The 19,180-nt window shown below is 41.1% G+C and overlaps 3 protein-coding genes across 4 annotated transcripts in view; 1 reads left to right on the top strand and 2 right to left on the bottom strand.

Annotated features, from left to right (window-relative positions):
- commd6 (COMM domain containing 6) overlaps positions 1-19,180 on the bottom strand; it is a 215,549-nt gene that overhangs the window by 180,846 nt on the left and 15,523 nt on the right. The window lies entirely within an intron of this gene.
- Positions 4,152-6,584, bottom strand: LOC134017703 (zinc finger protein 235-like). Its single transcript, XM_062457658.1, has 2 exons — positions 6,464-6,584; positions 4,152-5,776 (listed from the first exon to the last, which is right to left on the bottom strand). The coding sequence occupies exon 2, from the start codon at positions 5,535-5,537 to the stop codon at positions 4,515-4,517; it is 1,023 nt and encodes a 340-aa protein (XP_062313642.1). The 5' UTR covers positions 5,538-5,776; positions 6,464-6,584; the 3' UTR covers positions 4,152-4,514.
- Positions 9,223-19,061, top strand: LOC134017691 (interferon-induced very large GTPase 1-like). Of its 2 annotated transcripts, XR_009929782.1 has the most exons (4): positions 9,223-9,320; positions 9,416-9,492; positions 12,880-12,998; positions 18,576-19,061. XR_009929782.1 is itself a non-coding variant. In XM_062457638.1 (3 exons), the coding sequence occupies exon 3, from the start codon at positions 13,242-13,244 to the stop codon at positions 14,448-14,450; it is 1,209 nt and encodes a 402-aa protein (XP_062313622.1). In that variant the 5' UTR covers positions 9,223-9,320; positions 9,416-9,492; positions 12,880-13,241; the 3' UTR covers positions 14,451-14,598. The 2 variants fall into 2 exon arrangements, 1 of the variants encoding a protein (XP_062313622.1); XM_062457638.1 differs by lacking the exon at positions 18,576-19,061 and having other exon boundaries at positions 12,880-14,598.

A 19,180-nucleotide genomic window follows, 5' to 3' on the forward strand; every position in this document is an offset into this window, starting at 1 on the left:
CCATCCCAGATGAGAAAGAAGACCAATGCTGTCACCAAGGTCACACAGAGTACTGCTGCCAAAGGACAGAAGAAGTCTAACTCAGTTACTCCCCTCACCTGTGGAAGTGAGATCATGATATATTGTCATGATATATTGTCAGATCATATTTGTTCATTTAGGCTTTCCCACTTTAGTTGGCTCTCCCACCATTTCACACACACACACACAGACACACACACACACACACTTTTCAAGTAAATGGACAGTGCTTGTTATGTGTGACATTATTTCCTGTTGTGTGATGGTGTTCCCTGTCCAGGCCCAGATCCTGCTGAGTCCTCCAGCGTAGAGAAACAAAAGAAGAAGAAGAAGTCCGTTAAAGGCTTCTTCCACAGGATCTCTGCAGCTCTCTCCAAGGCGTTCTGTTGTAGCTGCGAGACTCACCAGTAAAGACAGCCGCCTGCTTACTGACCTGACTTCGGAGACAGAGAGGACCTGTCCCTTCAACAACCACCGTAGCCATTTCCCACTCTGAAATGCATAACGGAGCTATTAATACTTTTTGTATTAATACATTCAATTAAAAACATTGGCATTTAGTTCATACCTCCCTTGTAATTGCTAAGCTGTTTGTGTTTAGGGTTGTGACATCATATCAGGACTGCAGCCACACAAAGGCCAATTATTGTGTGTCACATTAATAGTCCACAGCCACTTTACTTCAGTACTTCAGTATAACAATGAGATAAAACACTAGCTTTTCTAAAGTTTTTAGATACTGTGACGTCACGAGAGGCTGGGTCCTGGAGGGGTGCTACATTCCCCGGAGGTGGATGCAGCCCTGAGCAGCTGTGGCTCCCTCTGCTGGGGGAGTCGGGGGCTCCATCCCTCCCTCAAAGCGGGGCGTTCCCGCGCACCTGGGACTGATCAGACCTTGATGACCAGAGGGGTTTTGTTTAAGAGGGAGAGCCACAGTTAGGTGGTGTGTGGGGTTTGGAGAGGAGGGGGATTCCTGCGCCAAGAAGAGGCGCCGTGTACGTTTTTTGAAATCCTGTGTGAGTTTGGAAGTTTTTTTTTGTTAATTCTGAAGATCTTTAATAAACTCCTTGTTTTGTTCGACCCCGGTGTCCTCGCACTACTTTGAGCTGTCCCGCTGAGGGCTGTGTAGCCTCTCGTGGCGTCACAATACATATAGTTTGGTCAAGTTTGTGTTGAGAATGTTTACTGTTTCCCAATTTCCCAATGACTGTTTCGCAATTAACATTGTGCACCATTCTTATTGATCCCAAGTGGTTTCATCTGCTCACACATCTTTGCCCACACACTGGTGTGTTTGTATGCAAGGGGGGTGTTTGTCTTATTCTTTTATCAAAGAGGAAGACGAGGAAGAGGAGAGCAGGAGGGAGGGAGAAGCAGAAGAGTGCAGGGGAGAAAGGGCAGAATGAGGGATGAGGTGAGGGCAGAGAGTGGAAGAAGGAGAGAGGAGGGGAGAAATGGGGGATTGTTGGAGGGGGGTGTTATCAAATAGTGGTTCTCACACACCATAAATCAACGCAGACTACACTGGTTACACTTGGCGCCGTGACCTTTTTTGGATCATCGGATCAGCACTTTGCCAATCGCTGTGCTTGTAGGACGACCCGCCTGCTTGTCTTTTGTTTTGCCGCAGCTTCACACATGTTGGACTCTCAGATCCAATGTTCAGATGTTAACTGTTCATGCATTCCCCTGAAAGACTGGCGACGAGCGCTAACTGCTCCATCAGTTGGTACTGTATTTCTAAGCGCAGTTGCCGAGGGAGAGTTCGTTTTGACATCCTCGTCATGTTTGAGGATGCTGTTACACATGCCACTTTTAGGCCTGTTAACCCTCCTCCTCGTTGTCTGTATAGGCAGCCCATATCATCCAGGTGGCACTGTCTGACTTCAGCAAACCACGATTGTCTTCTGTACACCCACGGTGTTGTTGAGGTCAACGAAGCATGGGAACGGGTTTTGGTATAGAAATTGTGTCTTACTAGTCAGTAATATCGAATGCATAGTAGTAGTTCACATTACATGACAGTGCTTGGATTTCATCCTAAAACAGGTCACACTGACTAATAAACTGTACTTCATCCTATCCAAACACTACTGACAAGATTTAGGCAGAATCCCAATACTCTGTCTTACCCCTAGCCCTTACCCCTAGCCCTATAGCTTTGCGCGTTCCCGTGAGAGTAAGTGGTGTCCCAATACTCTTTTTGATTATTATTATATATTTTTTTCTTCACATATCTTATATAGCGCTTTCTGTAAGTACTCAAAGTTACTTTACAGATTCCAGTATTCATTCAGACACAGTCATACCGGTGGTGGTAAGTTGCAACTGTAGCCACAGCTGCCCTGGGACAGACTGACAGAAGCGTGGCTACCAATCAGCGCCCTCCGACCACAACCAACATTCATACGATGCAATGTCTTTATGATGGTGGGAGAAACCGGAGTACCCCGGAGGAAAGCCACGCAGGCGTGGGGAGAACATGTAAACTCCACACAGAAAAGTCCTGGAACGACTGAGGTCCAGAGGGAAAATATGGCATTTTGAAAGTAGCCTACATTTACGGTAGCTATCTAATGGTAGACTACAGAGAAAGTGTGATATTTTTATGTCAGTTTTGGAGCGACAGAGGGAAAATATTTTAGTTGACACATTAAATGGAACCGAATGAGGAACCGAAATTTGCATTCTAATCCGGTCCGATTCCTACCGGTTGCGGAGGAACCGGTCCCATAGTGGAACTGGGTTTCGGTACCAAACCCTAATGATAGGCATGAACATCTAACCAGGTCTAACCAAGTGTATGATTTAATACGAAAATGAATTAATCATTTTCGTATTAAATCATACACTTGCCCTGTTTATATCATATTGTAGGTTGGGGAAGATCTCGTAAGGCCGGAGACGCTTGGTGTTTGTCCCCGGCTTGGGAAACCCAATTCAATTCTGGTTAGATGTTCAGGGAGATAATTGACTCGTTAATATCTGACTCCAATTTTAGAAATGTGCACAAGTGCGTTACCTGTAACCTTGAGCGCTAAACAGTTAATGACATGAAACTCTGGCGTAGGTAAAAATCGTCTGCTTGATCAGAGCATCGACCCTAAAGTATGCGCGTTCACTAATCAGTCGTTTATCATTACTATAATATGGATTTAAAAAAAAGAAGTGTATTTGGACAGTCGGTTTTCTCAATTAGGTCAGCCCAGGAATGTAACCATCTCTCTCAAAACATTCGAGAATCAACCTCATCCAACTGTTTTAAAAGTAATCTCAAAACATGGTTGATAAATAACCAAAAATGTGATCACTAGTGGGTAAGCAGTATAACTTGTATATTGGGATTGTATTTTATTGTTTCTTATTTTATTTTATTGTATTTATTGTCAATGTTATGTTTGATATACGTTAATGCCTTTTTTTTAGGTTGTATAGCCTTTTTCCTTCTGGCAGAGGGACTGCCAATGGAAATTAGCCTTTTGGCTATAATTGGGTGCCTAACGCACCGGAGCTGTATCGTAAACAGAACTCAAAGTTAGTGGTAAAAACTTCTTCCTATATACACCCAAACCTGACTAAAATGGGGACACCGGTCATATGACTGAAAAGTTGTCTAACGCATACAAATTCAAATTGGATCATTAATCAAGGCTGCAGTAGACCAAGTGGTGCCCTTGCAAGACAAGGGAATATGTGTAAACACATGTTGGTCTGCTGCAAGCACAAACTCTGTAAACCCTGTAAATGTACATGTTACAGCAATACAATTATTTATAGAATGTAATACATAAAATAAGAAACACAATCATATCAAACATGACATTAAAAGCTGTTTAGAACAATATTTACAAGAACACAACTTTTAATGATAATTTCAGAGTCTTCCTCGGTCCACCTTCCTCTTCAACTGTTGAGACCACCTTTCCAGAGGTGTGTCATTAAGGTGTGATTGTCATTTTAGCATTCATGCAAATCAACGACTGTCCCAGACGAGTGTCTGGGTGACCAGTGACAAAGGGGCTGCCAAAACAGCCCTACAATATTGAAGAGAAGGGCTTTCTAATTACATAAATGTATGCGTGATTATTTAAGGAAAATCATCCTTTTACAATAATCTTCTCCGTTCGTACTTCTTTTTCAACCACTTTTATTACAAGATAAAGGAACACTTAGAGCATATGAAATATACATAATTATGTGGGCAATAAAAAAACATTCTTTTGTTTAAAAGTTATGACCATTCTGGTGATAAGTGGAAAAACCGGAATCCCCCCCCCCCCCCCCCCAAAGAACTAGCGCTATCTAGCTATATTCCTCTCCATAACTAAAAGGGTTTTACTTTTTTCCACCATCAAATTGTCCAAACAAGTAATAGATATTTAGCTTAGAGGGTACATAGTGTAGCTAGCTAATGTTTATTTAGCAAGTTTCACAGAAATATGCAAAAAACAAGGCTATACAGTACTACTACTGGGACAGTTTGGCCCTAGACATCACTGCTTTGGGGTTTTTCTATTGTGGACACGCAGGTGACTCTTCAGATGGCCACTTGTTTTACATGAATAGTCACAGAGGTCACAGCTGTAGGGCTTCTCTCCAGTGTGGATCCTGCTGTGAATTGTGAAACCGCTACAACTGCTAAAGGTTTTACCACAGAGGGCACAGTAGCGCTTCTCTCCAGTGTGGATTCTGCGGTGAACTGTTAAACCGTTACTACTGCTAAAGGCTTTATCACAGAGGTCACAGCTGTAGGGCTTCTCTCCAGTGTGGGTTCTGCGGTGTATTGTGAAACTGTTGGCATGGCTAAAGGTTTTATCACAGAGGTCACAGCTGTAGGGCTTCTCTCCAGTGTGGATTCTGAGGTGAGTTCTCAAAGTGGAAGCCTGACTAAAGGTTTTACCACAGAGGTCACAGCTGTAGGGCTTCTCTCCAGTGTGGATCCTGCTATGAGCTCTGAAAGGGCCAGCCTGGCTAAAGGTTTTACCACAGAGGTCACAGCTGTACGGCTTCTCTCCATTGTGGATCCTGCTGTGAGCTCTGAAAGGGCCAGCCTGGCTAAAGGTTTTACCACAGACATCACAGCTGTAGCGCCTCTCTCCAGTGTGGGTTCTGCGGTGAATTGTGAAACTGTTAGCATGGCTAAAGGTTTTATCACAGAGGTCACAGCTGTAGGGCTTCTCGCCAGTGTGGATTCTGCGGTGAACTTTTAAACTGTTACCACTGCTTAAGGTTTTATGACAGAGGTCACAGCTGTAGGGATTCTCTTCAGTGTGGATCTTGCAGTGAACTTTGAAATTGCCAGAGTGGCTAAAGGTTTTACCACAGAGGTCACAGCTGTAGGGCCTCTCTCCAGTGTGGATCCTACGGTGAACTTTGGCATTTGCAACTTGGCTAAAGGTTTTATCACAAAGGTCACAGCTGTAGGGCTTCTCTCCAGCGTGGATCTTCATGTGCTTTTTGAGGTTATTGGATATGGAAAAGCTCTTCCCACATATATCACAGTGAGGTGTCTTCATAATTCAGCTCTATCTGGATCCTGTATCTAGTCTCTGGAAGATTTTTTCTCTCTAGTTGATCCTCTGTCTGGTTACTGCTGTTTCTGGTTGAGTTTCCCTCTCGTTGAGTCTCTCTGTAGTATCTCTGCTCAAGTTTCTGTAGTCTCTCTGGTTGAGTCTCTGTAGTCTCTCTGGAGCCTTAAGGTGTCTTCTCTGTCTAGTCTCCGCCCATGATCAAGTATGATTGGCCAGTAGGGGATCTGGAAGAAACAGTTCCAATGAGAACTCAGCTTTCACATGAAGGAACTCTTTTGTCTGTCATATTGTCCACTTTGCATATGTAATGTTGATCATTTGGTGAGAGGTGTATGTTTCTATGATTTCTCTTTTACTGGAGAAACACAACACTGTGATAAATACGTAATCTCTGGCATACAACTCCTCATAGTATTTTTATTTATTTTTTTCAAAATAATAATAGCCTATAATAAGCATTACATGTAAATTAACAATAAAATGACTGGATTGGAATTACAACGTTTTAAATCCAATAATATTAATATACTATATTGCATGTGTCTCATTTTCAATTTAAAAACAGATAGTTACAACATAGAAAAGAAATGACGGAATGTTTATGAGCGCTCAATTTCTATTGGCTCCACTGCAGCAATACAGAACACAGCTGTCTTTATGCTGCCCACGAGGGCGGTCATATTAAAGTTCGCAAAACTGGAGTAAGTAGCTTGAGACTCACAAGACTGTGCATCTACACAACATTAAATCATATTACATACGCGTTCAACAACGTACTAAAATATCCCCATTAATAAAGACAAACACTGAATCTAGCTAACAACACAATCGAGCTAGCTAGTACCGAAATTAGTTTAAACCCAAGCACAAAGTCGCAAATCGTGGATACAACGTCAAAAGCTAGCACTTACCTTCATAAGTGTTAGGACTGCAACATAGCTTTGATCTTTAAATACATTAGGTCTCAAAACTTCACTTTACGTATGACAAACTATATTGATTTAGAGCTCAAGTAACCGTGAATACAAAACGTTCGTGATGAAACGACCGGCGAGAGTAGCCGCTTGCAGTCGGGGAGGAGTTAAAAACAGCTCTGTGAAGTAGTGATGGGCATTCCGGCTCTTTTTCGTGAGCCGGCTCGTATGGCTCAGCTCACCAAAAAGAGCCGGCTCTTTTGGCTCCCGAACGGCTCTTTAAAAAATACATGTTTTAACTATGAATTTGACTATGATGGGTGTGAAAACAATTTGAATTAAATTATGAAATGAAATCATACTCGACCGTAACCACATATCTTTAAAAATGCATTGATTTGTCATCTCCTCCGAGTTTTGACTACTCTCTGACTGTGTGTGAGTTGGCTCGGCCCTCCCTCATGCAGGATTGACAGGAACAGAATGTGAGGATGATCGTGTGCGCCTTTAAGCCTACAAGTATTGTTTTTGTTGTTCTTTGAATTAGTCAATTATTTTAAATACAATTAAAATTCATTCTTTCATAATCATTTAGTTTTTATACGCTGTATTAATCTATTAAAAATAGAGTCGGCTCTTCAGATATGCGAGCCAGCTCCCGACGTTCACCTTCAAGAGCCGGCTCTTAGAGCTGGATCGTTCGCGAACGACCCATCACTACTATGAAGTTGGTGAAGTATTTAATGATTGGCCAGACTCACACACGACAACTTTGACGCGTGTTTTGTAATTATTCTGACACCTTCAGTTTCACCAACAATGCTCAAATCCGGACCAAACAGTTTAATTGAATAGAAAATGTGTCGAAGAAATGGTTTTAGTCCGCCTCTTCACTAACGGAAAGACTAAGTTTAATTATAAATAAAGTAAAGTAAGCAACAGCGCTTGATCGGCCATGACTGACATCAACGCAGCAAACCACTAGAAGCTTGAATGTCCGACTTCACAGAGCCGTTTTCAACTCCTCCCCGACTGCAAGCGGCTACTCTCGCCGGTCGTTTCATGCAGCCGCAGTCCATGTCGAACGTATGGAAGGCCTAGTGGGCAAGTATTTATGGGGGGTGATTAGTGCCCTCACACACTCGGACAACATACACTGCGTACTAGCTTTGCCCACAATGTGCGTGTCGTCTCAGCCTTTTTTTTATTGGTTCTCAATGGGGGTGATGGCGGCGACGTGGCGACTTAGTACGTGAGGGAACTTTGATAGCGGCGACGTATATGGCGACGTTATCTTTGTAAACGTTACATTAGTGCGTGTGACGTGTAGCCCGTCTGACAATCATGGAGGCCGCTACGCCAAGCGTCTGCAATCATGGACGCCGCTATGCCAAGCGTCTGACAATCATGGACGCCGCTACGCCAAGCGTCTACAGTCATTTATTTAACGCCTGCAATTGAACGTGTAAATATACAGCCGTTTATTTAACGCCTGCAAGCGTTAACTAACGCGTAGGCCTACATTCATGTGTAACTTTTGCCTGCACATTTACGGCTGCAGCCGCTTATGAAACAGCTGCAGGCGCTTCCTAAACGGGTGTCCAATCAAAAATGCGCGTTTAAATTACGAGTACATTTGACCCTGTCAGCGTTCCATAATTTAGACGCGTGCTTTGTGACACGTTAAAAGCATGCGTCTAAATAAACGCGTGCTTTGAACTTGTCACGTGACACGGTTCAATTTGAGGCAAAAGACACCGACTTTGTATGGAAGTCGGCGTAATGGACGCCGTCTTTGCATGCAAAGTCGGCGTTAATTACGCGTGGTTGACACACAGGGGCGTCTTAATACTTGCCCACTAGGCCTGCCATAAAAGTCGGCGTTAATTACGCGTGGTTGACACACGGGGGCATCTTAATACTTGCCCACTAGGCCTTCCATACGAACGCACCTTTTAATGCAACCTGTTGAAAAGGGGGCCTGCCCCTTTAAGAAGAAGGACCGCGGGAGGGTCTATTTAGCACCAGTGACTGTTATTTTTATTAGAACCCGCAATAAACCAGGCAGGCACAAGTTCGGCAAGATTGTAGAGTTGCTAAATTGAAGTTAGTTAAGAGAAGTAGAATTGTGTGCGTCCAACGAAATGTAAGTTGCCTCGTGTATTATGTGTTTATCGAAATGTATTATGTAGCCTAGGTGAAAGTGTTAATGTATGGTTTACAGTTAAAAAAAACCGAGACTAGCGCTGTTTAGTTTCGGTTTGACGAAAACCACGTGTATATTTTCTATTCTGTATTTGTTATATCTACAGTATGTTTGTATTTACAGAACCACACCCACCTAATAATCACATGAGAGAGAACCTCAACCCCAGCTCCAATCTTGTAATTTCATAATAAAACATTTTTTGGGATACAACGGTCTGATTACTGGAACTGGATTCTATCACGGAGTTCTGACCGGAGTCCCCAGTGTTGGCATTATCCAACCTCCAGATAGGCAAGTCAAATATTACTGTTGTAATTCTCGAGACCGGTCTTGGATTTTTCACTTTTTGAAGGTCTCGTCTTGGAATCGGACATTTTACTCGGTGATGCAATACATTTGAACTTTTAAAAGAAAAGCATACAAGTGTTGATAAACACCCCAGGTGTACATTTTTGTAAACTGCAATCATTTTCTTCATCCACTTATTTGTAAAAGTTTTGGAACTTGATACACTTTTTTGTTTGTTTAAATACTCCCAGTGATTAAACTTTCTCAAACAGGAAATACAGCAGACCCTGATAACAGCGAGGATCCCGCCCCTGGTGGTGGATTCCTGCTTCGTCCCTTCCTGCTCAGCTTCACAAGGTATCACAATGTTGCATTCAATAAAGTTCGAAATGTCAACGTTTAGCAATGACTGCTGTTTATAATCCTGTGTTTCTTGTATTGTGCCATTTCAGACAAACTGTCAAATGTATTTCAACGGAAGCTGAGAGGCTAGGAAGAGGATCCTGTCCAGATACAAGACCCATTCCATGTAATTAATTATTCTGTTGTGGACGAACTTAGTCAATGTCTGATTTGAGCATTGCTTTCTCTCTGTGTATTTGCCAAGTAGTTTTGCAACAAGACATGATCAATCAATCTCAAATTTTACTGATCACTGTCTGCCTTCATCGTCTGCCTTCATTGAATTGACATTATGACAGTTGAGAATAGTATCTGAATTTGTTTATATCCTTCGGGGCCATAATGAATATGCAAGCAGGTTGGCTTTCAGGCAGAGGTTTTGCAATTTACATTTTAATTAATTAAATCTTTATCAGTGTTTCCCACAGATCCAACCTCAATGTGTGGGGGCCGACCGGGTGCCAACCGGGGGGGCCTTTAACAAGGCCTTAACGAGGCCTTGTTAAAACAAGGCCTCGTAAAGTCATATAAAAAAACACATCACTAGATAGAACTATATTATTCACACTATATACAACTTCCCTAAACTGTAGTACAGTACACATGTCACACCCTATACTACTTCTTGTTACATGAGCAAAGTCTGCAACTTTTGTTAGAGCAACGTATTTTGCTGGGCTTGCTAAAAAATACATAATATTATTTATAATACGTTTATTGGATTCACAGCTGCTACATATAACCTAGCATAATGTTTTTACCTCGACAACCCAACTGCATTTGACCAAAAACTTGCGACTAGATAACTTTCAGGGAATCGCTTGTTTGCTAAGGGTCGGGTCGGGACTCCAACATTAATACACTGACAACATTGTATTGAAATATAATATTTTTTATAGCACTTTTTATTGTGTAAAGAGATACCAACCTTTCGTAAACTTTCGCCAGCCGTCTTCTCTGCACCAATTAGGCCAAATAGGATGATCTCGTTTTCATGACACGCGAGACAGACGTGGTGTGCACGGAGGGGAGGGGCTGTGTGTGCGTTTGTATGTGAGACGCGTGAGTGACAGACACGGAGGGAGAGGAAATGCAACTGAACGAGTACGCTGCGTGTTCGTAATAGCGTAAAAAAAAACGAAACTCAATGTGTGGCGGCCGGTGTTTAACCTGTGGCGCACCGCCACGAAATAGTCTATGTGTGGGAAACACTGCTTTATGTAATTGTTAGTAATTCAAAACAATTACTAAATTGACACATTTTGTCACATTTTAAAATAACACACCAGTTACGTAGATAATCTAGTCTGTATAGTTTTTTCAGAACAAGGAACAAAACCAAGATATATTTTCAGATAAAAGACATTGTAAATATCATATGAATGATTAAGCTTAGTTTATTTGGACATTGCAGGGTTTCCCGCAGCACTTTGCAGCTAAGGCGGCCGCCTAAGCAACACATGCCTGCCGTCTTAACTACGTCGTAAAAAAATAAAAATAATATCCGCCGTGTTACTCTGTCCTGTTTTCTCTCTTTCATTCCAAACCTGCTCTCCCTTTTCTGCAGAACGCATTAGTCTATCGCATTAGTCTATCGCACAAACTAGCCCCACAAACCAGCCTACCACCTTAACTAACACATTTTCTGTGGGAAACTGCATTGTTTTTATACATTTTATATGTGCTTCATCAATCATAAAGTCTTCTGACTAAACTACTTTTGCAGTTCTCTCAAAGGAGTATAATAGAATATTGATCTCAAATAGTTTTTTGCTAACTGGATTTGCATAGTATGTGGATTGTGGAAGTATCAGAAATGTGCTGAATACTCAAACTGTCATTTTTGACAAAAGGATGGCCATTGTGTGTATATTAGGGCTGTCAGTTATTATTAACGGCGTTAACCATGGGCATCGTTAGACCCTTTTTACTGGGGCACGTGCCCCAGTATAAATCTGCTGTGCCCCAGTAAAATCTAAACTTTTGCTTTATTAGTCAGTGCATGATTGATAATCCCGGAAAAAATAAACGCAGTATCCCAATCAACGCTTGTAAAAGTGTTTAACCGAAAACACAAACCGATGCACGCAGAATTCCATATCAGCGCGCTCTTCTGAGCTTGCCAAATAGCCACTGCAGCATGCACACAGAAGTCCAGGTGTCAGACTCGGCACACACGTCAGAATTGAGATAGGCCAAGAAAACATTACAAAACTAAAGATAGTTTCTAAATAGATATTTTGACTAAAACATAAAAACATTATTACATGAAGCTCAAAAAAACACTATATGCGATTAAATGAATGCCCCAAAAAATTGCACGCTCGCATTAAAGGCCATTGCACACTGAGTCCGAAATTCGTATCCGAAATGTTCGCACGTAAAAAAATAAATACAACCTCATGTTATGTCAATCTTGCTTACACACTGCCTCCGAAATTTTCGTCCGTCAAAAAAAAGTTTGGATCGGGTTCGATTTTCTGCGTATTCGCATCCATAGCCAGCATTTTGATAGTTTTTTTGGCAATTCAGAGCCACCGAATGTTGAAGCTGACGATTGCGAAAAAAACAAATACAAAAATTTCGCACTCAGTGTGCAAGGGCCTTTACTATAGCAAGCTTGAAAGAAAAAAAAGGGATATGAATAGGGGCCTGTGCCTCAGTAGAGTTTTATGTGTAACAACGCCGCTGGCGTTGCAATGTTGTTTTCAATTTAAAAAAAAACATTTGCACTAAGCAATCCGATCCACTTTTCCATGTTGAAGAGCATTAAAATGAGAAAAAATTATGGGACAAAAAGAAATCAAGGGACATTTATAATAGATAAAAATGTGCGATTAATCGCGAGTTAACTATGACATTAATGCGATTAATCGCGGTAAAATATTTTAATTGTTTGACAGCACTAGTGTGTATATATATATATATTATTTTTTTTAACACACCCCAACCTCACAATACTGTGGCAGCGTTCTGACATAGCTGTGTGTATGTGCGTTCAACATGCTTCAAGTTGAGTGACACCAAGCGATGTCGCCAACAATTTAACATTTCAAACGTTATGGCTCAACACTGACTAAATAGAAAGCACCCTAATGGTAACAACCCTGAAAAGAGAATGCAAGACAAACTGAACTTCAAACCCACCATGTCCTCTATAAACAAGAAGATTGAGAAGATTGTTTTCAATCAAATCAGCAATCTTTTTGATTCATTTTTATCAGGCCTTCTGACCTTATCACAGTACTGAAACAGCGCTTGTATAAAAGTGTCAATTGATATACAGTGTTAAGGGATATACAATAAGTCTGAATACTGATTTAGGTTTAAAAGCAGCTTGCCCAGTGGATATTTTCTTGAATTTACAATCTTACATTTTATTGGCGGTTGAAAAATTCCCGACACTATTAATATAAAGTCGAAATCCCTGAAGTCAGGAAGACTGTTTTCCATACCTAATATGTCATTTAGGCAAGAAGTTAAATCAGTAATCCTGTATTTATTATTTCCTTAGGCAAGAAGCAGAAGACAAGAAAAGGCAACGTGTCAGATCCAAAATCTCCAGATCCAGAACCTACAGATATTGCAGTTAAGCTACGGAACCTTGGACTGGATGAACCTTACTGATTGAAGGTGTTTAAAGATGAATTAAATGTTGTTAATTTGACACTGTTACAATATTTAAATAATACAGAGCAAAGAAAGATAGGAAAACATGTTCGCTACCCATGGGGGAAAAAAAGCCCTTGATGAGATGATTAGCAGTCAGACGATGAATGCTGACAATGAGCCAATGGAATCTTCTAAACAGAGACAAGAGGAAGTGAGAAAAGCTTGAACTGATCTTCAAAAGTTGTCCGTCGAGGGCAAGGGAAGATGGAACCAAGATGTGCCGTTGAGGATGAGAAAACAACCAGATGTATGAATTTACTCCATAAACTGGGTCTAAGCAACATGCTCCCCAAACGCATGCAACAAAGGGATGTTCAAGTGATAGATACTTTATCTCAGGATGTTAAACCACCTAAAAAAGAAACAGAGCTAAGCTCTCAGTATCTGTACAAACTGATGATGTTGGATTACAGGGCTAGATTTCTGTCCTGCAAACCTGAACCGACTACCACAGCTCCAGAGAGCCATGTTGTTAGTACTGAGGATGACAACGATGATTTTTTAAACTTTTCTGAGGAAACCGTCCAAAAAGTACACATTGAAGAGCAACACATTCACCCAATGGATATTCACATGGCTGTTTTCCACTGTGCTGATGATTTTTTGAGGCAGTACATATTTTCAAAACTCTCCAGTTGCCAGTTTGCCCTGCCCCTGCTGGTATCTAACCCCTTTACACGGGAAATAGAATTCCCTCTCTGGGCACTTCGGAACATCAAGAAGTCATGGCAAAGTAAAGCACAATCTAAAATGGACAGCCACGGCAAATACAAGAGCAGACACATGTTTAATACACCAGTGCCAGTTGCATCCTTCATCAGATTGGGAGAGTCGTCCATTTCCAAGTCCGAGATCTTGAACAATGTCATTAGCAAACAAAAGCACAAGGTGTTTTTCCATCGTAATTGCAAAGGCAGCACTCGAGACTGTCTCCTCATGGACGGAGTTGTGGAGATCACCTGGTACTGTCCAGCGGGGAAGGAAGATGACATTTTTGACGATTGTGTGGCTTTTCTGAACCTTCATGGTGATGCCAGAGACCATCCACAGCAACTTGAATTCATGCAGTCCGTGAGCACTGTGAATGTCGTTCTACTTTCAGAATGCCCCTTAGATGAAAAAAACAAAAAGATTTTCAAGAACCTTTATACATCTACTGTCCCTCTGATTGTCCTTTTCGCCGGACAGGAAAAAAGTCTGACTTTTAAAAATCCAACAAAAGTGAGATTAGGTGCCAAAAACAGGAACGAGGCTGAGCTGAACGAAGAAATAATATCACACATCCAACACTGTGTCAACACATACAAGAAGAACACAAGCATCAAAATATTTTGTGATGAAGCAAGAAAACATTTAAAGTGGATGAAGACAAGAAATCCTGCAGAGATGGTCATGAACAAGCCAATGTTTTGATGTGCCTGTTGAGGGAGGAAAGATCATTGAATTTCAAGGAGAAACTTTTACCTCTACAAGGAAAGCTGTGGCATGATTGGTGCCGGAAAGATAAGGATCAGTATCGTCTGAAATGCAAAGGAAAAGAAAGTTTGGAATGTCAATTGGACGCAATCAAGAATGAGAAAGCCTCTATTCGAAAGGCACAGCTTGAGGCAGCTTCACCACCCAATGAATTCATGAGGTCTTTTATTACCTGTTTAACATCCCCAGCTCATTCACAAGAGACAAAATCATACATGCTGCAGTGGCTGAGAATTTTCCTGGATGAATTCAACTTGGGTGCACTTGCAGGATATGAGGAAGAGTACCTCTCAACATGGGCAACATTTAAATGTGGCCCCAAGGTTGAAGGAGGATCAACCAACACAGATCCACTGCTAACAAAACTTAACACAATATCTGACAAAATGACCGCTACCACAATTGGACTTCAGCATATCATGAGAGAAACAAGCCAGATTTATGAAGTTTTCAAGCCTACAACAAAACATCAGAAGGAGACATATGAATTTATAGAGGCTCTTCCTGCAATAGGAGCTGAGATGCTGATGTCTGGGTTGCCACTAGAGCTGATGGATGGGGATGCGGCCCACGTGCCTCTGTTGTGGATTCAGGCTGTCTTTGACCGTCTTAATAAAACACTTGGTGACAAGAAGGTATTTGTGCTGTCAGTTATAGGACTGCAGAGCTCTGGGAAGTCCACATTACTGAATGCCATGTTTGGTCTTCAGTTTACCGTGAGCGCAGGCAGATGCACAAGAGGAGCCTTCATGCAGCTAATCAAGGTGGACCCAGCCATAGTGGCCCAACAGAAATATGAGTATGTTCTGGTGGTGGACACAGAGGGCCTTAGATCACCTGAGCTCAGCACTAATATGTCCCTCAGTCATGACAATGAACTGGCAACTTTTATTATTGGAATAGGGGACATCAACATCATGGGGGAAAACCCATCTGAAATGCATGACATCCTTCAGATTTGCGTCCAGGCATTCTTGAGAATGAAACAAGTAAATAAAATTACACCAAGCTGCATCTTTGTGCACCAGAATGTTGCAGAGGCCTCAGCCGGCGAGAAAAACATATAAATCTCATGGGGAAATTAGATGCTATGGCTGTAACTGCAGCAAAAGAGGAGCAAATTGATAATGTCACTGGCTTTAGTGATATAATACAGTTTGATGTAAAAACTCAAGTATTCTACTTCAAGGGCCTTCTAGAGGGAGACCCCCCAATGGCACCTCCAAACCCCTCCTACAGCCAGAACGTTCAGGAGCTGAAGAACAAGGTGCTCTCCACCGCACAGTGGAAGTCAGGCTGTAGATTTTCCACATTATCTGAAGTAAAAGTTCGGATCAGGGACCTATGGAATGGTCTTTTGAAGGAAAACTTTGTGTTCAGCTTCAGAAATACACTCGAAATTATGGTGTACAGTGATTTGGAAAATATGTTTTCCGAATGGTCCTGGAAGCTGAGAAAACATGCCCTGGATAAAGAGAACGAGTTGTACAACCAGCTTCTCAGCAATATCATCGAGGATGTGAGTCAGAAAGATCTGATTGTTGATTTTGGTCAAGTGTACGATCCCTTGACAGGGGAAATAGACACATACTTCAAGGGAAACAAACACCCAGAAATCCTTATACAATGGAAAGTAACCATTGACAAGCGGTTGGAAAATCTCAACCGGGAGCTCATTCAAAACATCCTAAAGAAATGCAAAGATGTCATCACAATCAAGAAAAACAAATCAGAACTTGACCAAAGAAATTCTGACTATGAGGAAGAATTGCTCAAAATGAGCAAAAACCTGGCATTCAAACTAAAAGACCAGAGGCTTACCGACCAGGATGTGGAGAGACAGTTTAACTCGATTTGGACGGACTGGAACACCAAAGTGGCAAATGAAAAACCTCCAGAGAAATGTGTTAATGTCAGAGCTGTAGTGGAAGGAATATTACATGTTCAGTTTCAAAATCAGAATGACATCACTGGCAAGATTAGAAACAAAAAGGCCCAGTTCAATTTGGATGTTAAAAAACACGTAAACAAATCGTGGTGGAATTCATTGGATAGATTTAATTTATTCCACGGAAATCCAGAGGACTGTATGAATCAGTGTACACACCAAGTGACAAACCGTGTCAAAAGATATATTACTGGGAAAGAAGCTGTTGGTAACGATTTCAATGATAGCTTTATTCATGAAATATTAAGCAACATAAAAAGCGAGATTAACGATTATGAAAAGTCAAATAAGGTTGAATTCACAAAAGAATACCAAACTGACCTGTCTGTTCATCTGTGCATCAAAGCTATTCCAACATTTGAGAGGATGCATTCATCTTTCAGGAAAACAGTAGATCCTATAACATATTTGAAAAGCAAACGAGAACAGTACCTTCAGATGTGTACGAACTTTTGCAAAGGAGCAAACTCAATCACAATTTTTGCAGATTTCCTCTGTAAACAGCTGGAACCAGCAATCAAACAGCAAATACATCTGAAAACCAGTCTTCAAATTAGTGATTCATTAATGTGTAACAACCCAGCCTTTAATGGAAACCGATCCAATCTTGAAAATCACATACTGGTGCATCTTGCCAAAAAGCGAAGCTTTGACGACTATGAGGACTACATTAACAATGCAAAGACCTATTTTGAAAGATTCATCCAAGGAGAGGTGGAAACATCTTGTTCAAATGACAACATGACAGACATGCATATTGAAAACCTACATTCCCTGGAAAGTGTGATGTTAAAAGTGAATACAGATGTAACAGCACAAGTGGTTTCACAACGTGGCAATGCTAAAACATGGCTTGACATTTTCTGTAAGAAACTTGGAACGCACATGGTAATAAAAAGAGAGGACTTGACGAGCATTGAAAATGAAGGTATCCGGGGCCTGACAGAACTCAAAGAGATGATGGCAAAATGTATTAATGAGATGGTGATGAAGATGGTAAAACAAGAAAAGCAAAATTCAGGAAAAGAGTATTTTGCAACTTTGAAAAACCAAGCCAGCAAGCACCTGTTTGATCATCACCAAGGATGTTGGGCCCAGTGCCCATTCTGCAAAGCCATCTGCACAAACACCATCCCTGGCCATGATGGCGATCACAGTGTTATGTTTCATCGTTCTAAAGCTATAGCTGGCAGGCATTGGAAAGACACAGATAATTTTTCTATTGACTTCTGCAGCACATCTGTAAGCAGTGATGATAAGTTCAGCTATCATGGTGGTTATATGCCCTACAAGACATACAGAGATGCTGGTGAACCATATAGTCAATGGAGCATCACTGCAGATGGTAGCAATCAGTGTTACTGGAAATGGTTCCTTTGTGCATTTCAGTCTCAATGGGAGAATAAGAACAGATTAAAATTTGCTGGTTTAGGTGAAATCCCTCAGAGCTGGAGACAGATTACACCAGAATCAGCACTGAAAGAACTCAAGTAACAGTCCCAGCAAATATAAAAGGAAAAACCATGACCATGAAATACATACAGCTATTATAAATACTTAGTCAATCACTTTGTGTCATGAATATCAATATGTGCATAGAAGGCCATGAATGGATAGTATTTGTGGCTGTCAACCAAAAAATACTTTTCATATCACAGTTTGCGGCATGAAATGGGTCAGTAAGAAGGACATTGTTGTAACGATATTCAGTTCAAATTGTGAGATTACTTTTAACCACTAGTGGTCAGGAATAAATGTCTGGACATCTTGGTTGTTGAATAAATGACTAGCACAAGATAGCTATTCATGGTTAACGTTGTCTTTAATGTGACATATAAGGGAATATTACGACTCTAGGCAGCCTAGGGTAACATTATAGTTGATATGTTATTGTTGTATGGTAATTGAGATATTAATATTGTTGCACTGTGCCTGGTAGCCAACATGTGGTTACTTTGCGCTGTGCCTGGTGAATACAAACACTTCCTTGACTCTGACCACCTAAATAATGTTAGAACTGTGCACTTCTGATCCTTGATCTTGTGTTGTACTGTCTATATATACACAATACAATAATACAAATATAACATTTCCTGTCTTTCGTTTTTAAACAGTTTTATTTCATCAGGTAGCAGCAGGCAAACCCAATATTAAAAAATAAGTGAATACAGGACAGACATGAACACAAAAAAAAGAGGCCTTTGCTGTGTCAAAAGACATCTCTCTCCGATGGAGTAAGTTACAATTGTGTTCAGTGGATTCTGGAGCTTACAGACCCCAATGTGCAACAAGTTCTTTTGCCCAAACATGAATAAAACTGTTTTGTCAAATATATCTAGTTGAGCACCACTACTATTAAATGTGTGTGTAACAAGTGTGTATGTTTGTTTGTGTACTGTAGAGGATTGATGGACATCCCTTGAGGTCATAGGTCATTTTCTAGGCATATTGGGTTCTGTATACAGACCACAGCAATAACTCCAGGGGGTTATGTTGTCTCCACAAGACAATCAACTTGTTTGTGAACTTGCTTGTTTGAGTCACACTCTTACCTTATGATCATCTGACTTTGACAACAAAATAAAGGGGAAACTACAGCACAGTTCATACATGTATTGGTTTCACTTAAGGAATGTTCAGGCGAAGGGCTATGAAACCACTTAAAACCACCCATAGTTCTGGGTATTTTAGTTTAATATTAATCAGACAAACACGGCAG

This window comes from Osmerus eperlanus, chromosome 3 (genome assembly GCF_963692335.1).
Source record: "Osmerus eperlanus chromosome 3, fOsmEpe2.1, whole genome shotgun sequence".
Taxonomy (NCBI): Eukaryota; Metazoa; Chordata; class Actinopteri; order Osmeriformes; family Osmeridae; genus Osmerus; species Osmerus eperlanus.